At 36.8% G+C, this 19,433-nt stretch overlaps 1 protein-coding gene across 1 annotated transcript in view; it reads right to left on the bottom strand.

Moving 5' to 3' along the window:
• The window catches only part of IL1RAPL1 (interleukin 1 receptor accessory protein like 1), a 1,353,569-nt gene that overhangs the window by 45,584 nt on the left and 1,288,552 nt on the right, over positions 1-19,433 (bottom strand). The window contains exons 7-8 of the mRNA XM_032426508.1: positions 7,482-7,614; positions 5,009-5,154 (exon numbers count right to left, since the gene is read on the bottom strand). Of these exons, the coding sequence (XP_032282399.1) occupies positions 5,009-5,154; positions 7,482-7,614 (279 nt within the window). The remainder of the gene's footprint in view (positions 1-5,008; positions 5,155-7,481; positions 7,615-19,433) is intronic.

Here is a 19,433-nt window from a genome sequence, read left to right as displayed (position 1 = left end):
CCATTAAGCTGCTTTGCTCCATACCGTAAACATGTGTACACTGGGAGGCCATCCAGAGTGAGAGACTGGACAAAACACACAGTGAAGAAGAAATTTAGGACTGCCTGATGGGTGCAAGAGTGGTTAGGCCTGAGGCTAGAGCACATTGCTGGCTGGGTATTGATCCGAAGACAAGGGAAAACATAAAAAAAGGAGGGAACAGGGAAGGTCAGGATTTTGGAGGGAAACTGAAGGTGAAGGTCAGTGTTGGATACATGTCAAGTCAGGCAGCAGCGATGAGAAACCTAAGCAAAAGCATTTGGGTAAAGGATTCAGAGACTGAAACATGAAATTCAATCACATATGGGCAACAGCGGGAACGAGAAATAACACAGAAGTGAATGTGCTAGCTCTGTGCTTTGGTTCTTTTCCAAGCAAGCTTGTCAGGCCAGGGACTAGAGTGAGGACTATAAAGCCCCATGGCCCTTGCCCGTTCATTCTTCATCTCTCATTCATTGCATAATCTAGTTCTCTGTAGAGTATGTGAAATATATCTGTGTTGCATATATGACATGATCTTAACTGTCCAAGTACCTTCCCTGGCTGCAGGAACCAATAATTTTGAACATTCTCATATAAACCTTTTCTTTTTCTTTTTTTAAAGACTTCATTTCTTTTTAAGTAATCTCCATACCAAACATGGGGCTTGAACCCACAGCCCCAAGATCTTTGATCGAGAGTCGCACACTCCACCTACTGAGCCAGCCATAGAAACTTTTTTTATGATCAATTTCCTAGGAAATTTTCAGCCAGTGTTTGTGGAAGTAGGTTGGGTGTTTTTTTGTTTTTTAAGATAAAGCCTGGTCCAAAATCTAGCCTAGTTTGATCCTAGCTGAATTATTTACTGTAGTATCCTCTTAGCATTAAGGAAGACTCATTTAATACATGTGAGTGATATCTCAAAGAATCCATAAGAAGGGGAGCAGGTTTTGCCATCCCAAAATATGCCGCTTGGGCATGAGGATTATTTTGAGCTAAAGGCCATCAAGACACAGCAAACTCAAGAAAAGACTTTTACCTCTCCCTTAACTACCTAAATGAATTTAGGTAGGGGCCCTGGCCCAGAAAGAAATCTATTACTTGAGATAACTCTGCATCTGAAAGTCCTGACTATATGGTAGAGCAAACAACTAATTACCAAACACGGGCTCTTCTTACTGTCCTGTGAATGACCCGCCTCCCCTTTGAAGCCCCAGGTCCCTGTGCCATTCCTTAGCTCTGGACAGCACATAAGCCTCAACTGCCTGACCTGTCCTTGAATCTCCTATCTCTGGGGCTCCTGTATGTATGAAATTAAATGTTTTTCTCCTGTTAATCTGTCTTATGTCAATTTAATTATTAGACCAGCCGAAGAACCCAGAAAGGAAGAAAGGAAAGGTTTTCTACCCTAACACATACCACCCATTGGAGGGCTCGGACATCATTTTTATTACACCAACAATACTGAGCAAAAGGTAACGGTGGAGGAAAAAGTGCTTAAGTAAGTGCTTAACTTGCACAAAGGTGTGTCCTGGCAGGTCTACTCGTCAGAAGAACTGATAATTGTGGTCTGCAAGGTCTGTATGCGTCAAATACTTTAACACAGGTCTTTCAGGAGGTTTTAAAAATGAAAGACTTTGAAGGCCTGTAAGATAAGGGATTTATGAATAAATGGCAGAAAAATATGATTAAATGTGACATCTCCCAGTTCCTTCTCTGAGCTTTACTCTTCTGAGTGATAGAGCAATTCATCTGATAATTACATAATTGCTAACATGACAATAACTTGACTCTTTCAGGAACTCTATGATCAAAGACCATAACTATAAGCCTACCATGTGCTGTGCCTTGACCTTCTGAACCTTGCGGGCCTGGGGAGCTTGCAGGTATGCCACCTGTTAACCCAAGTCCTTTCTTTTTCCCTAAGATGATTGGGATAGACCATTCCCCAGGATTACAAGCCTCTCAAGGGCAGGAGATTGCATGCCTTGTTGCTTTTGTGAGTTGATGACTCACTCATTTCCTGAAGCTCCCTTGGAAGGAAGGCACATACTGACTTTAAAAGGGACTTTTGGAGTACATGACCTTGAAGAACACTTTTTGGCTTCTTAATGCTTTTATTTTACTAAAAACAAAATGCTCTCTCAGTAGAAATACGTATTTAAAAACCATTGTGGATTTAAGCATTAATGACTGCTCCAACACTGGCCACAATTTTCTTCTTCATGGTTATGGAATTCGACAGTATTGGGAAAGTTTTTCAAACAATTTCCTTTATTCTTCAATCATTTATTTTTGTAGTACTGGAGGCTTCTGTAGCTATGGGCAACTTAACCTTAGGCCACGCATACTAAAAATAGCCTGGGGGTGTTTGACCCTTCCTGGCTGTGTGCCTATCTGTAAGAACAGAGCTTTAGTAGTTTATCCTCCTTAGATACAATTCATTTTCCTTCTTTTCTCTTTATGATGGTATAGGGGCCAAGGGCAGGCCACCCCAAGACAGGCCACTTTGTCATGAAGATTATTCTGAGCTGAAGGCAACTGAGACCCTATGGGCTCAAGAGAAACTTTTGCCCTTCCCTTAACTACATATAAGACTCGAAATTGAGGGTCTTATCCAGAATAAGGGTTATTAGCAGAGTGGCAGGGTAAACATCTAATTACAAAACATCTGTTCTTATCATTTTGTGAATTACATTCCTTGCCTCTAAAGTCCCAGACCCCTACCCCCTTCTCCTTAGTTCAGGATGACATATATGCCTCATTTTGCCTGACTGTCTTTGGAATTTCCATGTCTGTGTGGATTCCCCACACGGACACTATTAAATTTGATTTTCTCCTGTTAATCTGTCTCATGTCAATTTGATTCTTAACTCAGGTAGAAAGACCCTTAAGGGGACAGGAATTCTTGCTCCCTGACAAGCAATACTTAACTGTTACTCCTCCCTGTCCCAAAAAGAAATAAGTGTTGTCCAAGTGAACAGATTTTTATATGTGCCCTGTATCTTCTCTGCACTCTTTCCCTTCTTGAGAAATAATTCAGACTCTTTAATTAGAGCATATTCAAAAGAGTGACCAGGATGGTGGAAGTACTGTATCCTCAGAAAGGAAGAAGGAATAAAAGAAGCTAGGCAAGTTGAATCTAGGGAAATAAAGACTCAGAAGGACCATGGTGATGGTCAACAAACTTTTGATGGGCTGTTTTGGGAAACAGAGATTAAAAGTGTAGAACTGGGGTCAAGGGGTAGACAGTGAAATAGGGATGCTTTCTAACAGTTACGTTTTTCCAGAGATAGAACTAGCTTCCTTGAGAAGGAATATGATCCAGTGTAAGGTGACTGATCACTTAGGAACACGTTATGGAAGGGTTCAATTACACAACATTAAGTTGCTTCCAACCCTGGCAAGCTATTTCTGTCCTTTCATAATATTTCTATTCTCAATTCCTTCATTGACTATATATGTTAAGCTACAGAAAGAAACAATCATTGCTACCTGTCCTTACTTTTCCCCTTCCCAAAGGTAGACTATTTTAATATTGTAGTCTCCTGACAACAGAGGTGTCTGTTTTAATAGCTTTCAGTAGCATTATTCAAAGGGAATCTATTGCCCAATAAAGTGGGGGGGGGGGAGTCTTCAATGTTCTCTTTCTTTTTCAAACTCAAAGCGTCTAGGATTAAACATGTGCTTTGAAATTAAAATCATTATAAATTTGCTGAGTAAGAGAACACCAAATATACTTGTTCCCAAAGCTGGAAAGTTTTCACTTAGCATAATGTAGGAAAAAAACCACTTTTCTTTGTAATGTACATGAAAAATTTCTGCAATGAATGCATGGTTCCAAGTTCACAACTGTCTTGTTAAAAAAGAAAAACAAGCCCAAGCTGGAGTCATTTGCCTCCCCTCCACAACAGCAAACCAAGACTTAATTACAGTTTTGACCTATCTCAGGAATGTGACCTTTTAAAAAGTCAATCTGAAATTTCCCCCATCAGCACAAGTGAGTTCATCTGCATGATAAAAAAAAAAAACCCTGCCTTTTCGTGTCGTCCACCCCCAAACAAAGTGTCCAGGCTTGAATCCTTTCTTTCTTTTGTTAATAACTTCTTGCCCCACCCTCCTTCCCATAAGAACCTTCCATTTTGAGCAACTGCTCAGAGCTGCCCGATTCATGAGTCATTTACTAAAGCCAATTAGATTTTCAAATTTACTCAGTCGAATTTTTTTAATAGTCTCTAATTTGAAACAATTCAATATATATATTTATACACGTTTTAACCCTGTGCCTACCATGTTGGGGTTGCTGTGGAATCATTTAGTGCAGCAGATATGGTACTCAACCACAATCTATCTTCCTTGAATTATTACTAATGAATAATAATTGAATGATAGTTTGTTAATGACTAATTAATAAATCACTGTTAATCTTGGGAAGATACTGCACATGTAAAAGTTATCCAAGGCAGAAAAAACTGTCAAGAAGTACTGCCATGGGGAATTCCTCAGACATAATTCTTACACTAAAGGAAGAACCTTCAAATAAAGAACACAATCTTTGACTTAAAATTTCCTGTCATTTTCTATTGGTTTGTCAATTTCCAACAATAATAAATAGCATTTAACTTCCTTTCTCTTGCATACAGGCTCTGTGCCAAGCTCGTCACATTTCTTGTCTTCTTTCATCCTTAAAACACACTGAAGAGTTGCCACCATTGTTCCCCCATTGGCTAGTATCGGGAAACTGAAGCTTAGGGAAGTGAGATGCCACCCCCAAGATTTGGGGGAAAGCCCAACAAGGGATCCATATTTTACTCTAGAGCCTGAGCTAGTCACGCATCCACCGTGTTATCCACCGTGATGGCCCTAACGCTATTGTGCTTATTTTATTTAGGGTAAACTGATGTAGAAAAACACAACATTTTTTTGGTTCCTAATTCTTTCCCTCCCATTACAGGTTCAGGACTACTCAACCTTAGAAGGTGACACTCACCCCGTTTGTGAAGGAGAACGCTGGCATGCCGACGTCCATTTCCATTTTCAACGTAACAGGAGTAATTTCCCAAGTCACCTTCCTCTACAGAGTCCACAATTAATGAGATGGAAACTTCCTGTTCCCCGAGATGCTCCTTGAGAATTCTAAAATATAAAGCAAAACGAAACAAAAAACCCCACACAAACACACACAGACATGAAAAAGAAAAAAAGAAATTAGATGAATCTGAATCTGAGGTGAAAATACCTACAGCATCTGTGCTTCAAATTTGGCTATAATTAAATTATATCATGTCCTTTTCCTCTTCATTTCTAATGAGGAAGCTTGTTTTTGGAGATGCTAATGAAGTTGCAGTTAATTATCTCTCTTAGCAGGACAATCACACTGTCATAATAAAGAGATGAGAAAGACCTTGAAGAAAAGTTTACAAACTGCTTTCCCTTTAAGGAATATGATATAGTAAAGGTGAGAGAGAAGAAATTCTAATGTCTTAAGCTGGGAGACTAATTATATAGATCAGGTTAGTTTTTTGTTCTGTTTTTTTTTTTTAAGGAAAAATAGAAAATTTTGGAGCAATTTTGACATTTCAGTTGAAAGCTCCAGCCCATTTTTTTTTTAAATGATACAAATCAAGTGCCTATTTTAAAAGAAATATGAAATTATAAACCCGTAGACTAAATGTTTTGATGAAGTGTTTAATTCTGACATTAAAATGAATGGTAAACACTAACCTCACTGTCAAAGGTTTTCGTAATCTTTTAGAGCAAATGGAAAACCTCGAAGTGAGTCTCTCTTTCCCTGCTTCCCACCTCCACCCTTCCATCTGTTTGGTAACTCATGTCTGCACAATACTTCCTAATGTAGAATTAAAGAAATACACCTTTCTAGACCCTTTCTTCAGCACCCACAAAAAGAGGGGAAAAGTTAGGAAGTTTATTGTCCTCTTTTAACTTTAACATCTTAAAGTATATGGTTAAAAGATAACAGTGAGGGGCGCCTGGGTGGCTCAGTCGTTAAGCGTCTGCCTTCGGGGTCCTGGGATCGAGCCCCGCATCGGGCTCCCTGCTCCATGGGAAGCCTGCTTCTCCCTCTCCGACTCCCCCTGCTTGTGTTTCCTCTCTCACTGTGTCTCTCTCTGTCAAATAAATAAATAAAATCTTTTTTTTTTTTTTTAAAAAAAAGATAATAGTGAAGTTATAAATATGAAAAATGGTACAGGAACGTTTTAGTACATATTGGAGAATTGTCCATCTGGGCATTTCCGAACCCAACTGGAGTGCAATATTCTTGTGTATTTGTTGCCAGGAAGAAGATCCCAATAGAAATAACCTTATATGACAGTTTTATATGTTTTTATTTGCTATTGCAAAACTTTTTCACTTGTACCTTTGATCAGGTTTTAAAAGTCCTCACATTTAGGAAGAGGAACTTTAGCTTAAATGCTCATATATACCCAGAAGATGTGACCTTTAGATAGGAGAATGTTTACACATGATCAGCATTTTGATTCAATTACAACTTAATTATTATTTACATGCTTGCTTACTTATACTATGATTAAAGATGAGTATCTCTGTCCAAGCATAAGTTCAGTTATAATTGAATACCTCAGTACTTAAAAGTAAATGAATAAGTTTTTTTTTTTTAAAAGAGGTTTAAACATTATGCCCTCAAAACAGACGGTATTTTTTAATGGTTATTCTTTATCATTCCCACAATATTAATATTTAGACCCTAAAGTAGGACTAAAAAAGACAATGAAAACATTTTGTGTATCTTTATCATTCCTATCAAGTGCTTTATAGTCTACTTGATGGCTCAAACATGTAAAAACATATAAATGGAAAAGACAGAGATTGTGTTTGGTTGAGTCCTAGTACCTTGCTAATATTTCTTCTTGACAATTTTCTTTCTTTTTTTTTTTTTTTTAAAGATTTTATTTATTTGTGACAGAGAGAGAGACAGCGAGACAGGGAACACAAGCAGGGGGAGTGGGAGAGGGAGAAGCAGGCTTCCCGCTGAGCAGAGAGCCTGATGTGGGGCTCGATCCCAGGACCCTGGGCTCAAGACCCGAGCCGAAGGCAGACGCCTAACGACTGAGCCACCCAGGCGCCCCTCTTCTTGACAATTTTCTAAAATAGAGCTCTTATAAACAAAAGGCACAATATCACATTTTCCACATTTGATGGTATTTTGGTCTGTCTCATACTCAGTTTATTCCTTAGTGAAAAACTCCTTTCTATTTCCCTTAAATTCTTTGCAAATGGCATTCATGTTTTGCAATTCCATAGTCAGTCTCTTAACAGTGTTTTGCTTCTCGGCGATTCAATGTTGAGATATCTTTATTATAATAGTAACCCCCCCAAAAAACAAGAAAAAAACCTTTATTTTCCTTTAGCTTACTTTCCATTCACTAACACAGCAAATGTTAACTTGACTGTACAAGTTAAAAGAAAAAAAATTATTTTACCTAATGTCACTTTCCCAAACTCGATTTTCATCCAGATCTTCAATAAACTTCTCTCCTTTCATCCAGTAAATTAAAGGACTGACATCTCCACTGTACCCAAAGAAAGCTCTGCAGGTTAGATTAGCTGAGTCGCCTACAGAGAGAAGTGATGGAAATGTGTTATAAAACTACTTGTACACTCTTCTTTTAGGCAAACTGGCAGGTAACATTTTAATCACTTCATTGATTTAATAAAACATTTACCTAAAATGTTTTTTCAGCTATTTTTGATCTCTGTCAAATTTATAGACTGTGCTTTTGACAGCTTGTTTAATGAAATAGGAGTTACTTATAAGATTTTGAAGAAGACTGGTCAGCTATTTTAGAGAAGGTTCTTCCAGTTATGCTTGCCCCATGTGTTTACGCGATTAGATTTAGGTTATGAATTACTGGGAATGATACCACAGAGGTGATGTGCCCTTCTCAAAGTATGATATCAGAGGGTATATGATGTTAGTAATTACAAGATTTCACAGGGCAGGTAGAAGATGTTTCTCAGTCCTGAATGTGGGAAATTGAAAGGAAACAAAATCTTTGGATGGGAAAGAGAAGGAACTGTAAATCCAGGAGCCCCTAAAAATGTTATTAAAACATTTTCACTGTATATGGAATAATGTTCTAATTAAGGAAACCAACATATGCTCAGGTAGAAACGCACATTTTAAAAAAACAAATGAAGAACTCATGAGAATAAATATTTGGGATTTTTATTAGATGTAAAATCAATGATGCTACTGTGGAGATTAGTTTCTTTCAACAGCCTCCTCAGGAGAGACCACTGTAATGATGAAGACAGATTGGTCAATTACTTAATAAGGTAAGTGGAGTCCCTGACTAAAAGGCAGAAGTTAATTTAATGCCTGCGAAAGTAAGGTTTATTTCTGGACAGTTAGGCCATTTTGCAAACACCTGGTTTCCCCAAGCCTTAGCCAGCATTAGAGAACTGAAATACTCCAGTACAATCTAGTTTTAAGATCCTGGTGCCTCCAAGTGGAGTTAGAAAATGGACAATGAGATGGGGAGCCGTAAGGGCCTACTCCAGCTTGGACTGGGGCAAGGAAACTCTTAGGGTATGTAGCGTGCCAAGGGCAAGCTGCCCCAAGATGGGCAACTTTGGCATACTGATTATTTTAAATAAAAATTACTTAAAAGACAGCCCATACAAGAAGGAGATTCAGACCCTCCTCTGTCTCCGTGAAAGCACAAAATGAATCTCCCATGTCAAAGGTACCCTCCCTGTACCAGAAAGTAAAGAAGACACCCTTATCATCAGAGACAGAGAATTTAGAGCTGAGAAGGCTGTAAAAACAACCCTTGTTTACTTATTACCAATGTTTGACTGCAGCCCAAATCTGTTTAGAATTCCTAACTGAAGCTCTCAGAATTAAGTTTTCTTTGTCCTGTCAATTTCTCACAGATTTATTGCATCTTTGTCTAAAAAGCCTAAAAACTGCCTGCCTTGGTCATTTCTTTAGGAATCAATTTCATTATTGGGCCTCCATGAGTGCATAATAAAACTTCGGGTTTTTTCTCCTGTAAATCTGTCTCATGCCAATTCCTAGTCCTGCAGGAAGACTTTGAGTGGTAGAGGAAGAATTTTTCCTTCCCCTCAGGTACTTTAAGAGGGGCTGAAAACTGAGCCCCAGTGACACCTTTGTTGGCATCTGAAGCAAGCAGATTTTCTCAATTTCATAAATTCTTGAGAAGATTCTAAAGGACCCGACAACTAAATGACCTTAAGGTGCAAAGAAGGAGCGTCCTAAAGACTGGAAACCTCAGAGCTAAGCTATGAGTTAATAGTGAGTATCTCCTGAAATTGTGCTTATGAGTGATTGCATGAGTATACCTACTTGCAGTGACATATCTGATAAAGGGTTATATCCAAAATATATAAAGAACTTACAAAACTCAGTACCCCAAAACAAATAATCCAATTAAAAAATGGGCAGAAGACATGAAGAGACATTTTTTCAAAGAAGACATCCAGATGGCCAACAGACACATGAAAAGATGCTCAACATCACTCATCATCAGGGAAATACAAATCAAAACTGCAATGAGATATCCCCTCACACCTGTCAGAACGGCTAAAATTAACAACACAAGAAACAAGAGTTATTGGCATGGATGTGGAGAAAGGGGAACCGTCTTGCACTGTCGTTGGGAATGCAAACTGATGCAGCCACTGTGGAAAACAGTCTGGAGGTTCCTCACAAAGTTAAAAATAGAAATACCAGCAATTGCACCACTAGGTGTTTACCCAAAGAATACAAAATACTAACTCGAAGGGATACATGCACCCCAGTGTTGCCACTGACTGATGAATGGATAAAGAATATGTAGCGTATATATATATATATATATATATATATATATATATATATATATATATATATATATATAAAAGAGTATTACTCAGCTATAAAAGAATGACATCTTGCCATTTGCAATCACATGGATGGAGTTAGAGTATTATGCTAAGCAAAATAAGTCAGTCAGAGAAACACAAATACCATATGATTTCACTCATATGTGGAATTTAAGAAAGGAAACAAACAATCATGGGGGAAAAAAAGAGAGTGGTAAACCAAGAAACAGACTCTTAACTCTAGAGAACAAACTGATGGTTACCAGAGGGGAGGGAGTGGGGGGATGGGTGAAACAGGTGATGAGGATTAAGGAGGGCACTTGTGATGAGCACCAGGTGATGTATGGGGGTGCTGAATCACTATATTGTACACCTGATACTAATATAACACTGTATGTTAACTAACTGGAATTCAAATAAAAACTTAAAAAAATAAATTCTATTCTCCAAGTTCTACAATAAGAACATTTTATTGGATAAAATTAATATCATTATCTTAACTATACCCATTGCGTAAAAACAATTCATAAATTCTTGCTCATCTAATATTTCTAAGATGGCATGATATAGCTTTCTCCTTTTATCTCTGTTTATGTCTGCATGTTCTCCAAGTAAGTGATTCCTCATGGATTTTGGTCCTATATACAATAGTCATCATTAGTGACAAGATATGCAAAATCCAGAAAATGTCTACAAGCTTTTACAAGGCAAAATTGAGCTCTAAGTAGGTTCCTTTATTATTATTTTTTGTATATAAATATTTTCTAAATATTTTAATATGTAATCTCCCCCTTCCTGGGAGACTATTTGCATTACAAAACAGATAAACTGAATGCCAATCTTGTTGACTGGAAATTAACTGTGGATTTCTATGGGAAGTGTCAACCCAATGTTACAAAACAATTTTAAATCTAATATTCTTTGCTTTTACCTTTTTATAAGAGGGCCAGCTTTTATGCAACTGAACTACCTGTTGCAGTGTCAAGGTAGTCATGTATTCAACAGTAAATCTCAAAATACTAGCTGGTGTGATGATTAACATCACATACCAACAGAGTGAACACACATTACAGAGTTTTAAATTTTTATATCTCAATAATTCACATAATCTGTCTTTTAAGAGATCAAGTTTTAGTTTTTAGGTGGGAGTTAGTGACAATATTTTGGGATCACATAAGGAATAGTCACTGCGAGGCTTGGATTATTTCCACATAATTTCTTAAAAGGTGATAGCAGTGACTATAGATCACTATGCTCTTTATCAACATGATAGGAAACCTTTCAAGGCGGAGATTAAATAGAAAGCCTGATAAGGTGGAAAACATATTTTTTACTTTTATAATTTACATGCATCAGTATGTGTGTAGGGGGAAGAGTGAGAGAGATGGAGAGAGAGAGACAGAGAGTGAGAGACAGAGAGAGGGTTAGGTTGGGGAGTTGTCAGCTGCCTCTCAATGTAATCAGGATAGAAAGTCAACTTGAGCAGAGCTCTGTTCTGTGAAGAGATTTTTGAGTGGTTTCTCTCAATTATACCTACTTGTGTGGCTGCACAAAAGGAGACCATGCCCCTTCTTAAGCACAGGCATGCCAGCAGGAAAGGACAGCAGAAACCCAGTGGAGTCAGTCCTGAGAGAAGTGCCAGGTAAAGTCTGGCTCACACCTGAGACTACCCAAGTGCCTAAGTGTTGGGGAGGAAAGCTGTGTCTACCCAGTAAGTACTGGCTAATCACATGAGTGTCAGGGAACTGTGACTTTGGACCCCAAGTGTGTATTACCTGTGTTTGAAAGCAGGAATAAAGAACTATCATCCCTTCCTGTCAGGTCAAAGAAGAACTGAGAGGTGATGGAAATTCCTGGGGCAGGGTGGGACCTGGGTAGAGAGGATGCGCTTCCACCCAATAAGGGCAGATGGAAATTAATAAGGGCAGATAAGAAAATTAGGAAAACAGAATGGGGAGATTTTATTTAGGGAATTAGGCAGTTAGGAAATAGGAATTAAAAATTCAAAATGATATGACTGTGTTTATACCTTGGGCTGATGAAGCAGGACATGTCAGTTACATAATAGGTTTTTAGCATCTGAGTTCTAGGAGCAGTCCATCCATGATTCATTTCACATTCTCATGCTTTTTAACGTTATATTCTTTGCTTTAAATTTTCCTCATTTCCATTTCTTCCAAAAGAATGACTTGACTTTTCTAAAGAAATAGTCATTCTGTCTTTTCTCCTCCCACAGCCCTCGGACATATCTGTATTTTATCATAATATATTCCTTACAATATATGGTTTGTTTGCATGCCTAACCCAGCAACTAGAGTATTTATTCCCCAGAGGCAGAAATTATATGTGTATTTACCTTTGTATATTACTAGGACCCATTACAGTGGCTTGAATGTGTTAGGAACTCAATAAATACTTTCAAATTAATAACCTGCTTATTATCTCTTGTACTTGCATTTTCCCTTGGTTCCTTTTTTTCAAAGCTTCATTAATTAAAGGTTACATGTCTACAGCCTATCTCAACAGGCCAAGTCTGTCTTGTAAACTAGCCTTCAACATTGCAAATGCAGAGCCTCATTCAGATGTTATTTCACTTGTAGGCTGGAGCCGGTTCATATCAGCTTATAGGAGTCAATTACTACAGTTTTCAGAAAGTCTGTAAGCAGGTTGTTAAACACAGTCATTATTAAAAAGCAAATTGTAGAAACTTACAATGAACTATACTGTATTTTTAAAAAAGATTTTATTTATTTGAGAGAGAGAGAGAGAGAGAGAGAGCGTGATCAGGGGGAGGAACAGACTCCCTGCTGAGCAGGGACCTGACTTGGCTTGATCCCAGGACACTGAGATCATGACCTGAGCTGACGCAGATGCTTAACTGACTGTGCCACCCAGGTGCCCCCTAATTATACTGTATTAAAAACAAAGGTGCCCCCTACTTATACTGTATTAAAAACAAAGGTATTAGACATTCAAAACTCAAAAATTCCTAATTATTTTTCCTACATTATTCATCTATAGTATCTGTATGGCAGAAATACTATGTAACAGTTTGCCACTGCACATCTTTTCCCAGCTGCACATTTAGTGAGATTATGCTGGCAGCTTGCTATCAGCCATGATGGGAGTTTTTACCCCATAAGTTGCCAAATGCTACAAATCAACCTATGATTTATTGTTTTGTTATCTGTCTATACTTAAGACAACATGTAGAAAATGTTAATAATGTAGATTAAACTTCCAAGTGTCATGTCTACAGCTGTTAGATTGGTAAAAGCACAAACACAAAAATTCCTCTAATATCCAAAATCTATAATCTGATTCAGCAAAAAAAGTTGCTTACATCATTGATGAATAAAGTTCTGACATATGTCTCCAATGTCTCACTCTTATTTGCCAATGTAAATTAAAGTATCAAAACCACTTAGATGTCAGAATTATACTTGGAGAACCAATTGTTAAACGTTTATCAGCACACCACTCCCTTTAAAACTGTTCTCAGAGGGGTGCCTGGGTGGCTCAGCTGGTTAAGCATCCGACTCTTGGTTTCGGCTCAGGTCATGATCTCAGGGTCATGATCTCAGGGTCGTGAGATTGAGCCCCACACTGGGCTCCACTCTCAGTAGTCTGCTCAAGATTCTTTCCCTATCTGCTTGCTCTCTCTCTCTCAAGTAAGTAAATAAATAAATAAAATCTTAAACTATTCTCTCAAAGAAACTGCATGCATATTTTAATAGCTATATTGAGATATAATTCACATAATCAATTTATCCATGTAAATGGTTTTTAGTATATTTACAGAACCAGCAGCACAATCAACTCTAGGATACTTTCATCACTCCAAAAAGAAATCCTGAATCAATTAGTCACTAGTCATTTCACCCCAATCGTCCCCAGCCTTTGACAACCACTAATCTACTTCTCTACGGACTTGCCTATTTTGGACATCTTGTCTAAATGGAATCACACAGTATGTAGCCTTTTGTGTCTGGCTTCTTTTGCTTAGCTTAATGTTTTCAAGGTTCATCCATGTTACAGCATATATCAATACTTCATTCTTCTTTGTGGCTAAATAATATTCCATTGTATGGATATACTATATTTTGTTTATCCATTCATCAGTTGATGGACACTTGAGTTCTCTTTGGCTGTAATGAATAAAGATGCTTTGAACACTCCTGTACAAATTTTTGTGTGAACGTAAATGGTATCATTTCTCTTGAGTGGAATCTAGAAGTAGAATTTCTATCTAAAAGTGGAATTGCTGGGTCATAAGATAATTCTACGTTTAAATCTTTGAGGAATTGCCAACCTGGATTTCCAAAGTGGCTATACCATTGTACATTCTCACCAGCAATGTATGAGGGTTTCAATTTTCCCACATGCTCACCAAAACTTGTTATCTGTCTTTTTGATTACAGCCTTTCTAGCGAGTGTGAAGTATTATGTCTTTATGGTTCTTACCATTCATATTAAACAAAAGTTTATTATATGAAAAGTTTCTTATTACATATCATTATTTTATTAATAACCAAAGCTGTTCAAAATTATAAAAACAATATCAAAATAAAAGGGCTTTTATTAGACCACAGAATGTAATTGTCACCATCATACCTAAAATGCTTATTTCCCCACTGTTGTGTTGTAGATCCTCTGATGGGTTTATCGTTTTAGCTGAGAATTTATACAATCAGAAGAAATTATCAAAGGCTTACAGTCTTTAAGTAAAACTAAGAAGAGTTATTTCCAAATGTTTGAAAGTAGACAAATTTTAAACAAGAGGTTAATATAAACGGGACCCACAGGATCATCTCCTTTAAATTCAATACAAGGACACCTATCGGCATCATTTTTATACGATAATTTCTTTGTAGTTTTGCCAAAGTAATAAGACATGAAACAATAGTAAGATGCTTTAAAAGGATGATAAAAGTATTACTTGAAGATATTATAATTGCATACTTAACCAATTCAGAAGGACTCTTTTTTTCTAAAGGTTTTATTTATTTATTTGACAGAGAGAGACACAGTGAGGGAGGAAACACAAGCAGGGGGAGTCGGAGAGGGAGAAGGAGGCTTCCCGCGGAGCAGGGAGCCCGATGCGGGGCTTGATCCCAGGACTCCGGGATCATGACCTGAGCCGAAGGCAGACGCCCAACAACTGAGCCATCCAGGCGCCCCTCAGAAGGACTTATATTTTCACTTTCTTGGAAGAGTTCTTTCTTTCAAATGTCCAAATATAAGAAATATCTCTCACCAGCAAAGTTTTAAAATTTGGCCTTTTGATATAACAGACTTTTGTATTTGTATTACAAAATGTAAACATCTATACACCTTGAGTTATTCTAGATGCAGTCTGAGTTATTTTATTTTATTTTATTATTATTTTTTTTTTAATTTTTTTTATTGTTATGTTAATCCCCATACATTACATCATTAGTTTTAGATATAGTGTTCCATGATTCATTGTTTGTACAGTCTGAGTTATTTTAAACAGAATCATATAAAAAATACGTCAATATCATGTCAAAAATATGACTCATCATCCCTATAGAACAAATGGAGTGCATGTGGTAATGTTTAGTGAGGGGGCTATCCATCCTCTCGATAAATTTGGACAGAACTTTATATCCAGAAGAAAAAAATACACTTAAGAAGAAACTCAAGAGCCAGAATATGCAAAATAAAAACAATAGAGAATGCAGGTTTAAAGAGCATTAATTCTAAAATCATTAAAAGCTTATGAAATTTTAAAATGAGACACAGTCTGCCTAATATGAAATTGTAGGATTTGTAGGATGATCTAATTCAGCATATTGGGACCCTGTGGCAATAAACAATTGAAGAAAGCAATACAGGAGAAAAAAGTTTTCGTTACAGGATAAATTTGGAAGTCTGACAAATTTGAGTTTTTTTTAAGTAGATGATTTGTAGGAAATTAATGTACTTTTATTTTAGCTAGTTAATGTGATTTTAAATTATTTTTTCTTTTATCTTATTCTCTAGGAGTCATTGATTTTTATAATGCTTTTGTCAGCCTTAAGAAGAAAACCCTATGCTTAGCTATGGTCTATGATATCTAAAAATGAATATCATACATAATTTCCATAGTAATGAAATAGAAAATAATAAAAATCTGACTTACATGAGCAATAAACAAATAAATTACAATAAGAAATGGTTGTGAATAAACGAACCACAAAATCATATCAAGTCAGATTAAAGTTTTATGAAATATATATATACATAAAATTTGCAAATTCTTGGTTGGAAAAACTGAGTATTTTTAAAGTCCGTGTTAGATTTAATGTTACTGCTAATAAAAATCTAATAAGTTGTAGAATTCAACAAAATGATTCTATATTCATTTATAAATTTAAGTAGATAGCCATTGTCAATAACAATCCTTAAAAGAAAGCATAAAGATAGTAGCAGGGTACAGCATGTGGATGGTCCAAACAAAGAGCAAAATGTATTGATTTTTGTATATTCTTTTAAAAATAAAAATTGGATACATTTAAGGTGTATAACATGTATAACATGATATATATACACACATATACACACATATAGTGAAATGATTACTATAGTCTGGCTAATTAACATATCATCTCCTCACAGTTACTTTTCTATTTTTTTGTGGCGAGAGCACCTGGAATCTACTTTCCTAGGAAATGTCCAGCATTCAGTATAGTATTTTTAACTATAGTCATCATACTGTACATTAGATCTCTAGACTTGTTCATCTTAAATAACGGTAACTTTGTATCCTTTGACCACCTCCCCACCCCTGGTAACCACTGTTCTGCTCTTTCCTTTTCTGTACATGGCTTTTTTAGATTCCACATATCAGTGAGATAATGCAGTTTTCTTCTTTCTGTATCTAGTTTATTTCACTTAGCATAATGTTTTCCAGGTTGATCCATGTGGTTGCAAATGCCAGGATCTCCTTTTTTAAGGCTGAATAAATTCTACCTCATATATATATACTCTCACAATTACTTAATCCATTCATCCATCAATGGGCACTTAGGTTGTTTCCACATCTTGGCTATTGTGAATGGTTAATAGGTACATGAAAAGGTACTCAACATCACTAATCATCAGGGAAATGCAAATCAAAACCACAATGAGATATTACCCCACAGCTTTTAGGATGGTCATATATGATAACAAATGTTGACATATATAAAAGATAACAAATGTTGACAAGGATGGGGAGAAAAGGGAACCCTTTTACACTGTTGGTGGGAATGTAAATTGGTACAGCCTTTATGGAAGAACAGTATGGATTCTCCTTAAAAAATCAAAAACAGAATTATAATCCAGCAATCCCTCTTCTGGGTATATTCCCAAAGGAAATAAAATCACTATCTGGAAGAGATATCTGTACTCCCTGGTTTATTGCAAAATGTACTTTAAAACAACAATAAAAGTAACAAGATTTTGTCCCTCTGGCAGACACATAGCTCTTTGGAATGAATTGTAATGCTCAGAAATGGTACCAGACTTAATGACGGGCAATGAGTTATCAGAATTAAATTATGATCTGGAAACAAAAATTAATTTCATGATACAACAAAAAATTGGGGTTTATTAAATAGTTAAATATTACTGTAAAACAAATAAAAAGGAGAAAATTTATTATTTTATAAATCTGTGGAGGAAAAATAATTTCTTAGAATCAGTCTAGAAATTACAAGCAAGTTCGAGATTGACCTATTTGAATATATAATTAGTAAAATTTCAGTAGAATAGAAAATAATAGAAAATTAAGAAAACAGAGAATGATTATAAATTTTTCTTTATTGTGTTTGCTATCTAACGTGTGACTGAGTATGTTTTCAATTAAAAACAAAAAATAATATAGAACCTTTAACAGTACCTACAAAGGTCATTAATAGATTACTATTCCAGATACTCAACCTGAAACCAGAAAGCCAGATTTTGATGGAAACTAGAGGAAAGGTTATTATATGGAATTTATTCAGCCTTAAGAAAGGAGATCCTGTCATTTGCAACCACATGGATCAGCCTGGAAAACATTAACCTTATCTATTTTTGTAAATTTCCACTAAGTTTCATACCAAGTTTTATGTTATACTCCCAGATCTTCTACAGTATCATTTCGCTTAGACAAATATGGCTCCAGATTTTACATTTTTTTCTTACTTTAGTTAAGCCAGTGAGTTTCAAACTTATTGCCAAAAATCTTACCCCCCCCACCTGCCCCCCGCACCAGATTTTGACTCCACAACTGTGGAGGGTTATAGGGATTTTCATTTTTAACAAGCACTCCCAGGTGATTGTCTTCCAAGTGGTTACAGTTAACTGTCTGGAAAAATTTCTTTTTACCTTGGACTTTGTTAAGTGGTACTGGGGCTCAGGAAAGCAACAAGATTGAAAAACATTTAGGCAGGGCCCTCAAGCAGGAAGAAAGGACAGGGAGGCTAGGGAAGAGGATAGGTAGGTTCATAATAATGACAGTGGTGGGTAGAGAGGTAGCTGGTGTAGACAAGAAGTAGGAAGTACAACTGGGTCACTGATGACTGGATCCAAGGTACAGAAATACATTCTCTTTCCTGAGGAATGTAGGAAAAAAACTGTGTTTCAGTGGAAAACTACTCATTTATTAACTGCACACCTTTCTGAGTTATCAGATTCCAGCTCTTTACTGCCTTTGTTTTTTTTTAAATTTTATTACGTTATGTTAGTCACCATACATCATTAGTTTTTGATGTAGTGGTCCACGATCCATTGTTTTCGTATAACACCCAGTGCTCCATGCAATACGTGCCCTCCTTAATACCCATCACCGGTCTAACCCAACCCCCCACACCCCTCCCCTCTAAAACCCTGTTTGTTTCTCAGAGTCCATAGTCTCTCATGGTTCATCTCTCCCTCTGATTTCTCTCCCTTCATTTTTCCCTTCTTTCTCCTAATGTCCTCCATGCTATTCCTTATGTTCCACAAATAAGTGAAACCATATGATAATTGACTTTCTCTGCTTGACTTATTTCACTTAGCATAATCTCCTCCAGTCCCATCCATGCTGATGTAAAAGTTGGGTATTCATCCTTTCTGATGGCTGAGTAATATTCCATTGTATATATGGACCACATCTTCTTTATCCATTCATCTGTTGAAGGGCATCTCGGCTCTTCCCACAGTTTGGCTATTGCAGACATTGCTGCTATGAACATTGGGGTGCATATGGCCCTTTTTCTCACTACCTCTGTGTCTTTGGGGTAAATACCCAGGAGTGCAATTGCTGGGTCATAGGGTAGCTCTGTTTTTAAATTTTCGAGGAACCTCCACACTGTTTTCCAAAGTGGCTGTACCAACTTGCATTCCCAACAGTGTAAGAGGGTTCCCGTTTCTCCATAACCTCTCCAACATTTGTTCTTTCCCTGTCCATTTTTGCCATTCTAACTGGTGTAACGTGGTATCTCAATGTGGTTTTGATTTGAATTTCCCTGATGGCTAATGATGATGAACATTTTTTCATGTGTCTGTTAGCCATTTGTATGTCTTCTTCAGAGAAG

The sequence above is a fragment of the Phoca vitulina genome, unplaced genomic scaffold, assembly GCF_004348235.1.
Source record: "Phoca vitulina isolate PV1807 unplaced genomic scaffold, GSC_HSeal_1.0 scaffold35, whole genome shotgun sequence".
Lineage (NCBI taxonomy): Eukaryota > Metazoa > Chordata > Mammalia > Carnivora > Phocidae > Phoca > Phoca vitulina.
The sequence above is the reverse complement of the archived record's forward strand: the minus strand, read 5'-3'. Positions and strand labels throughout refer to the sequence as shown.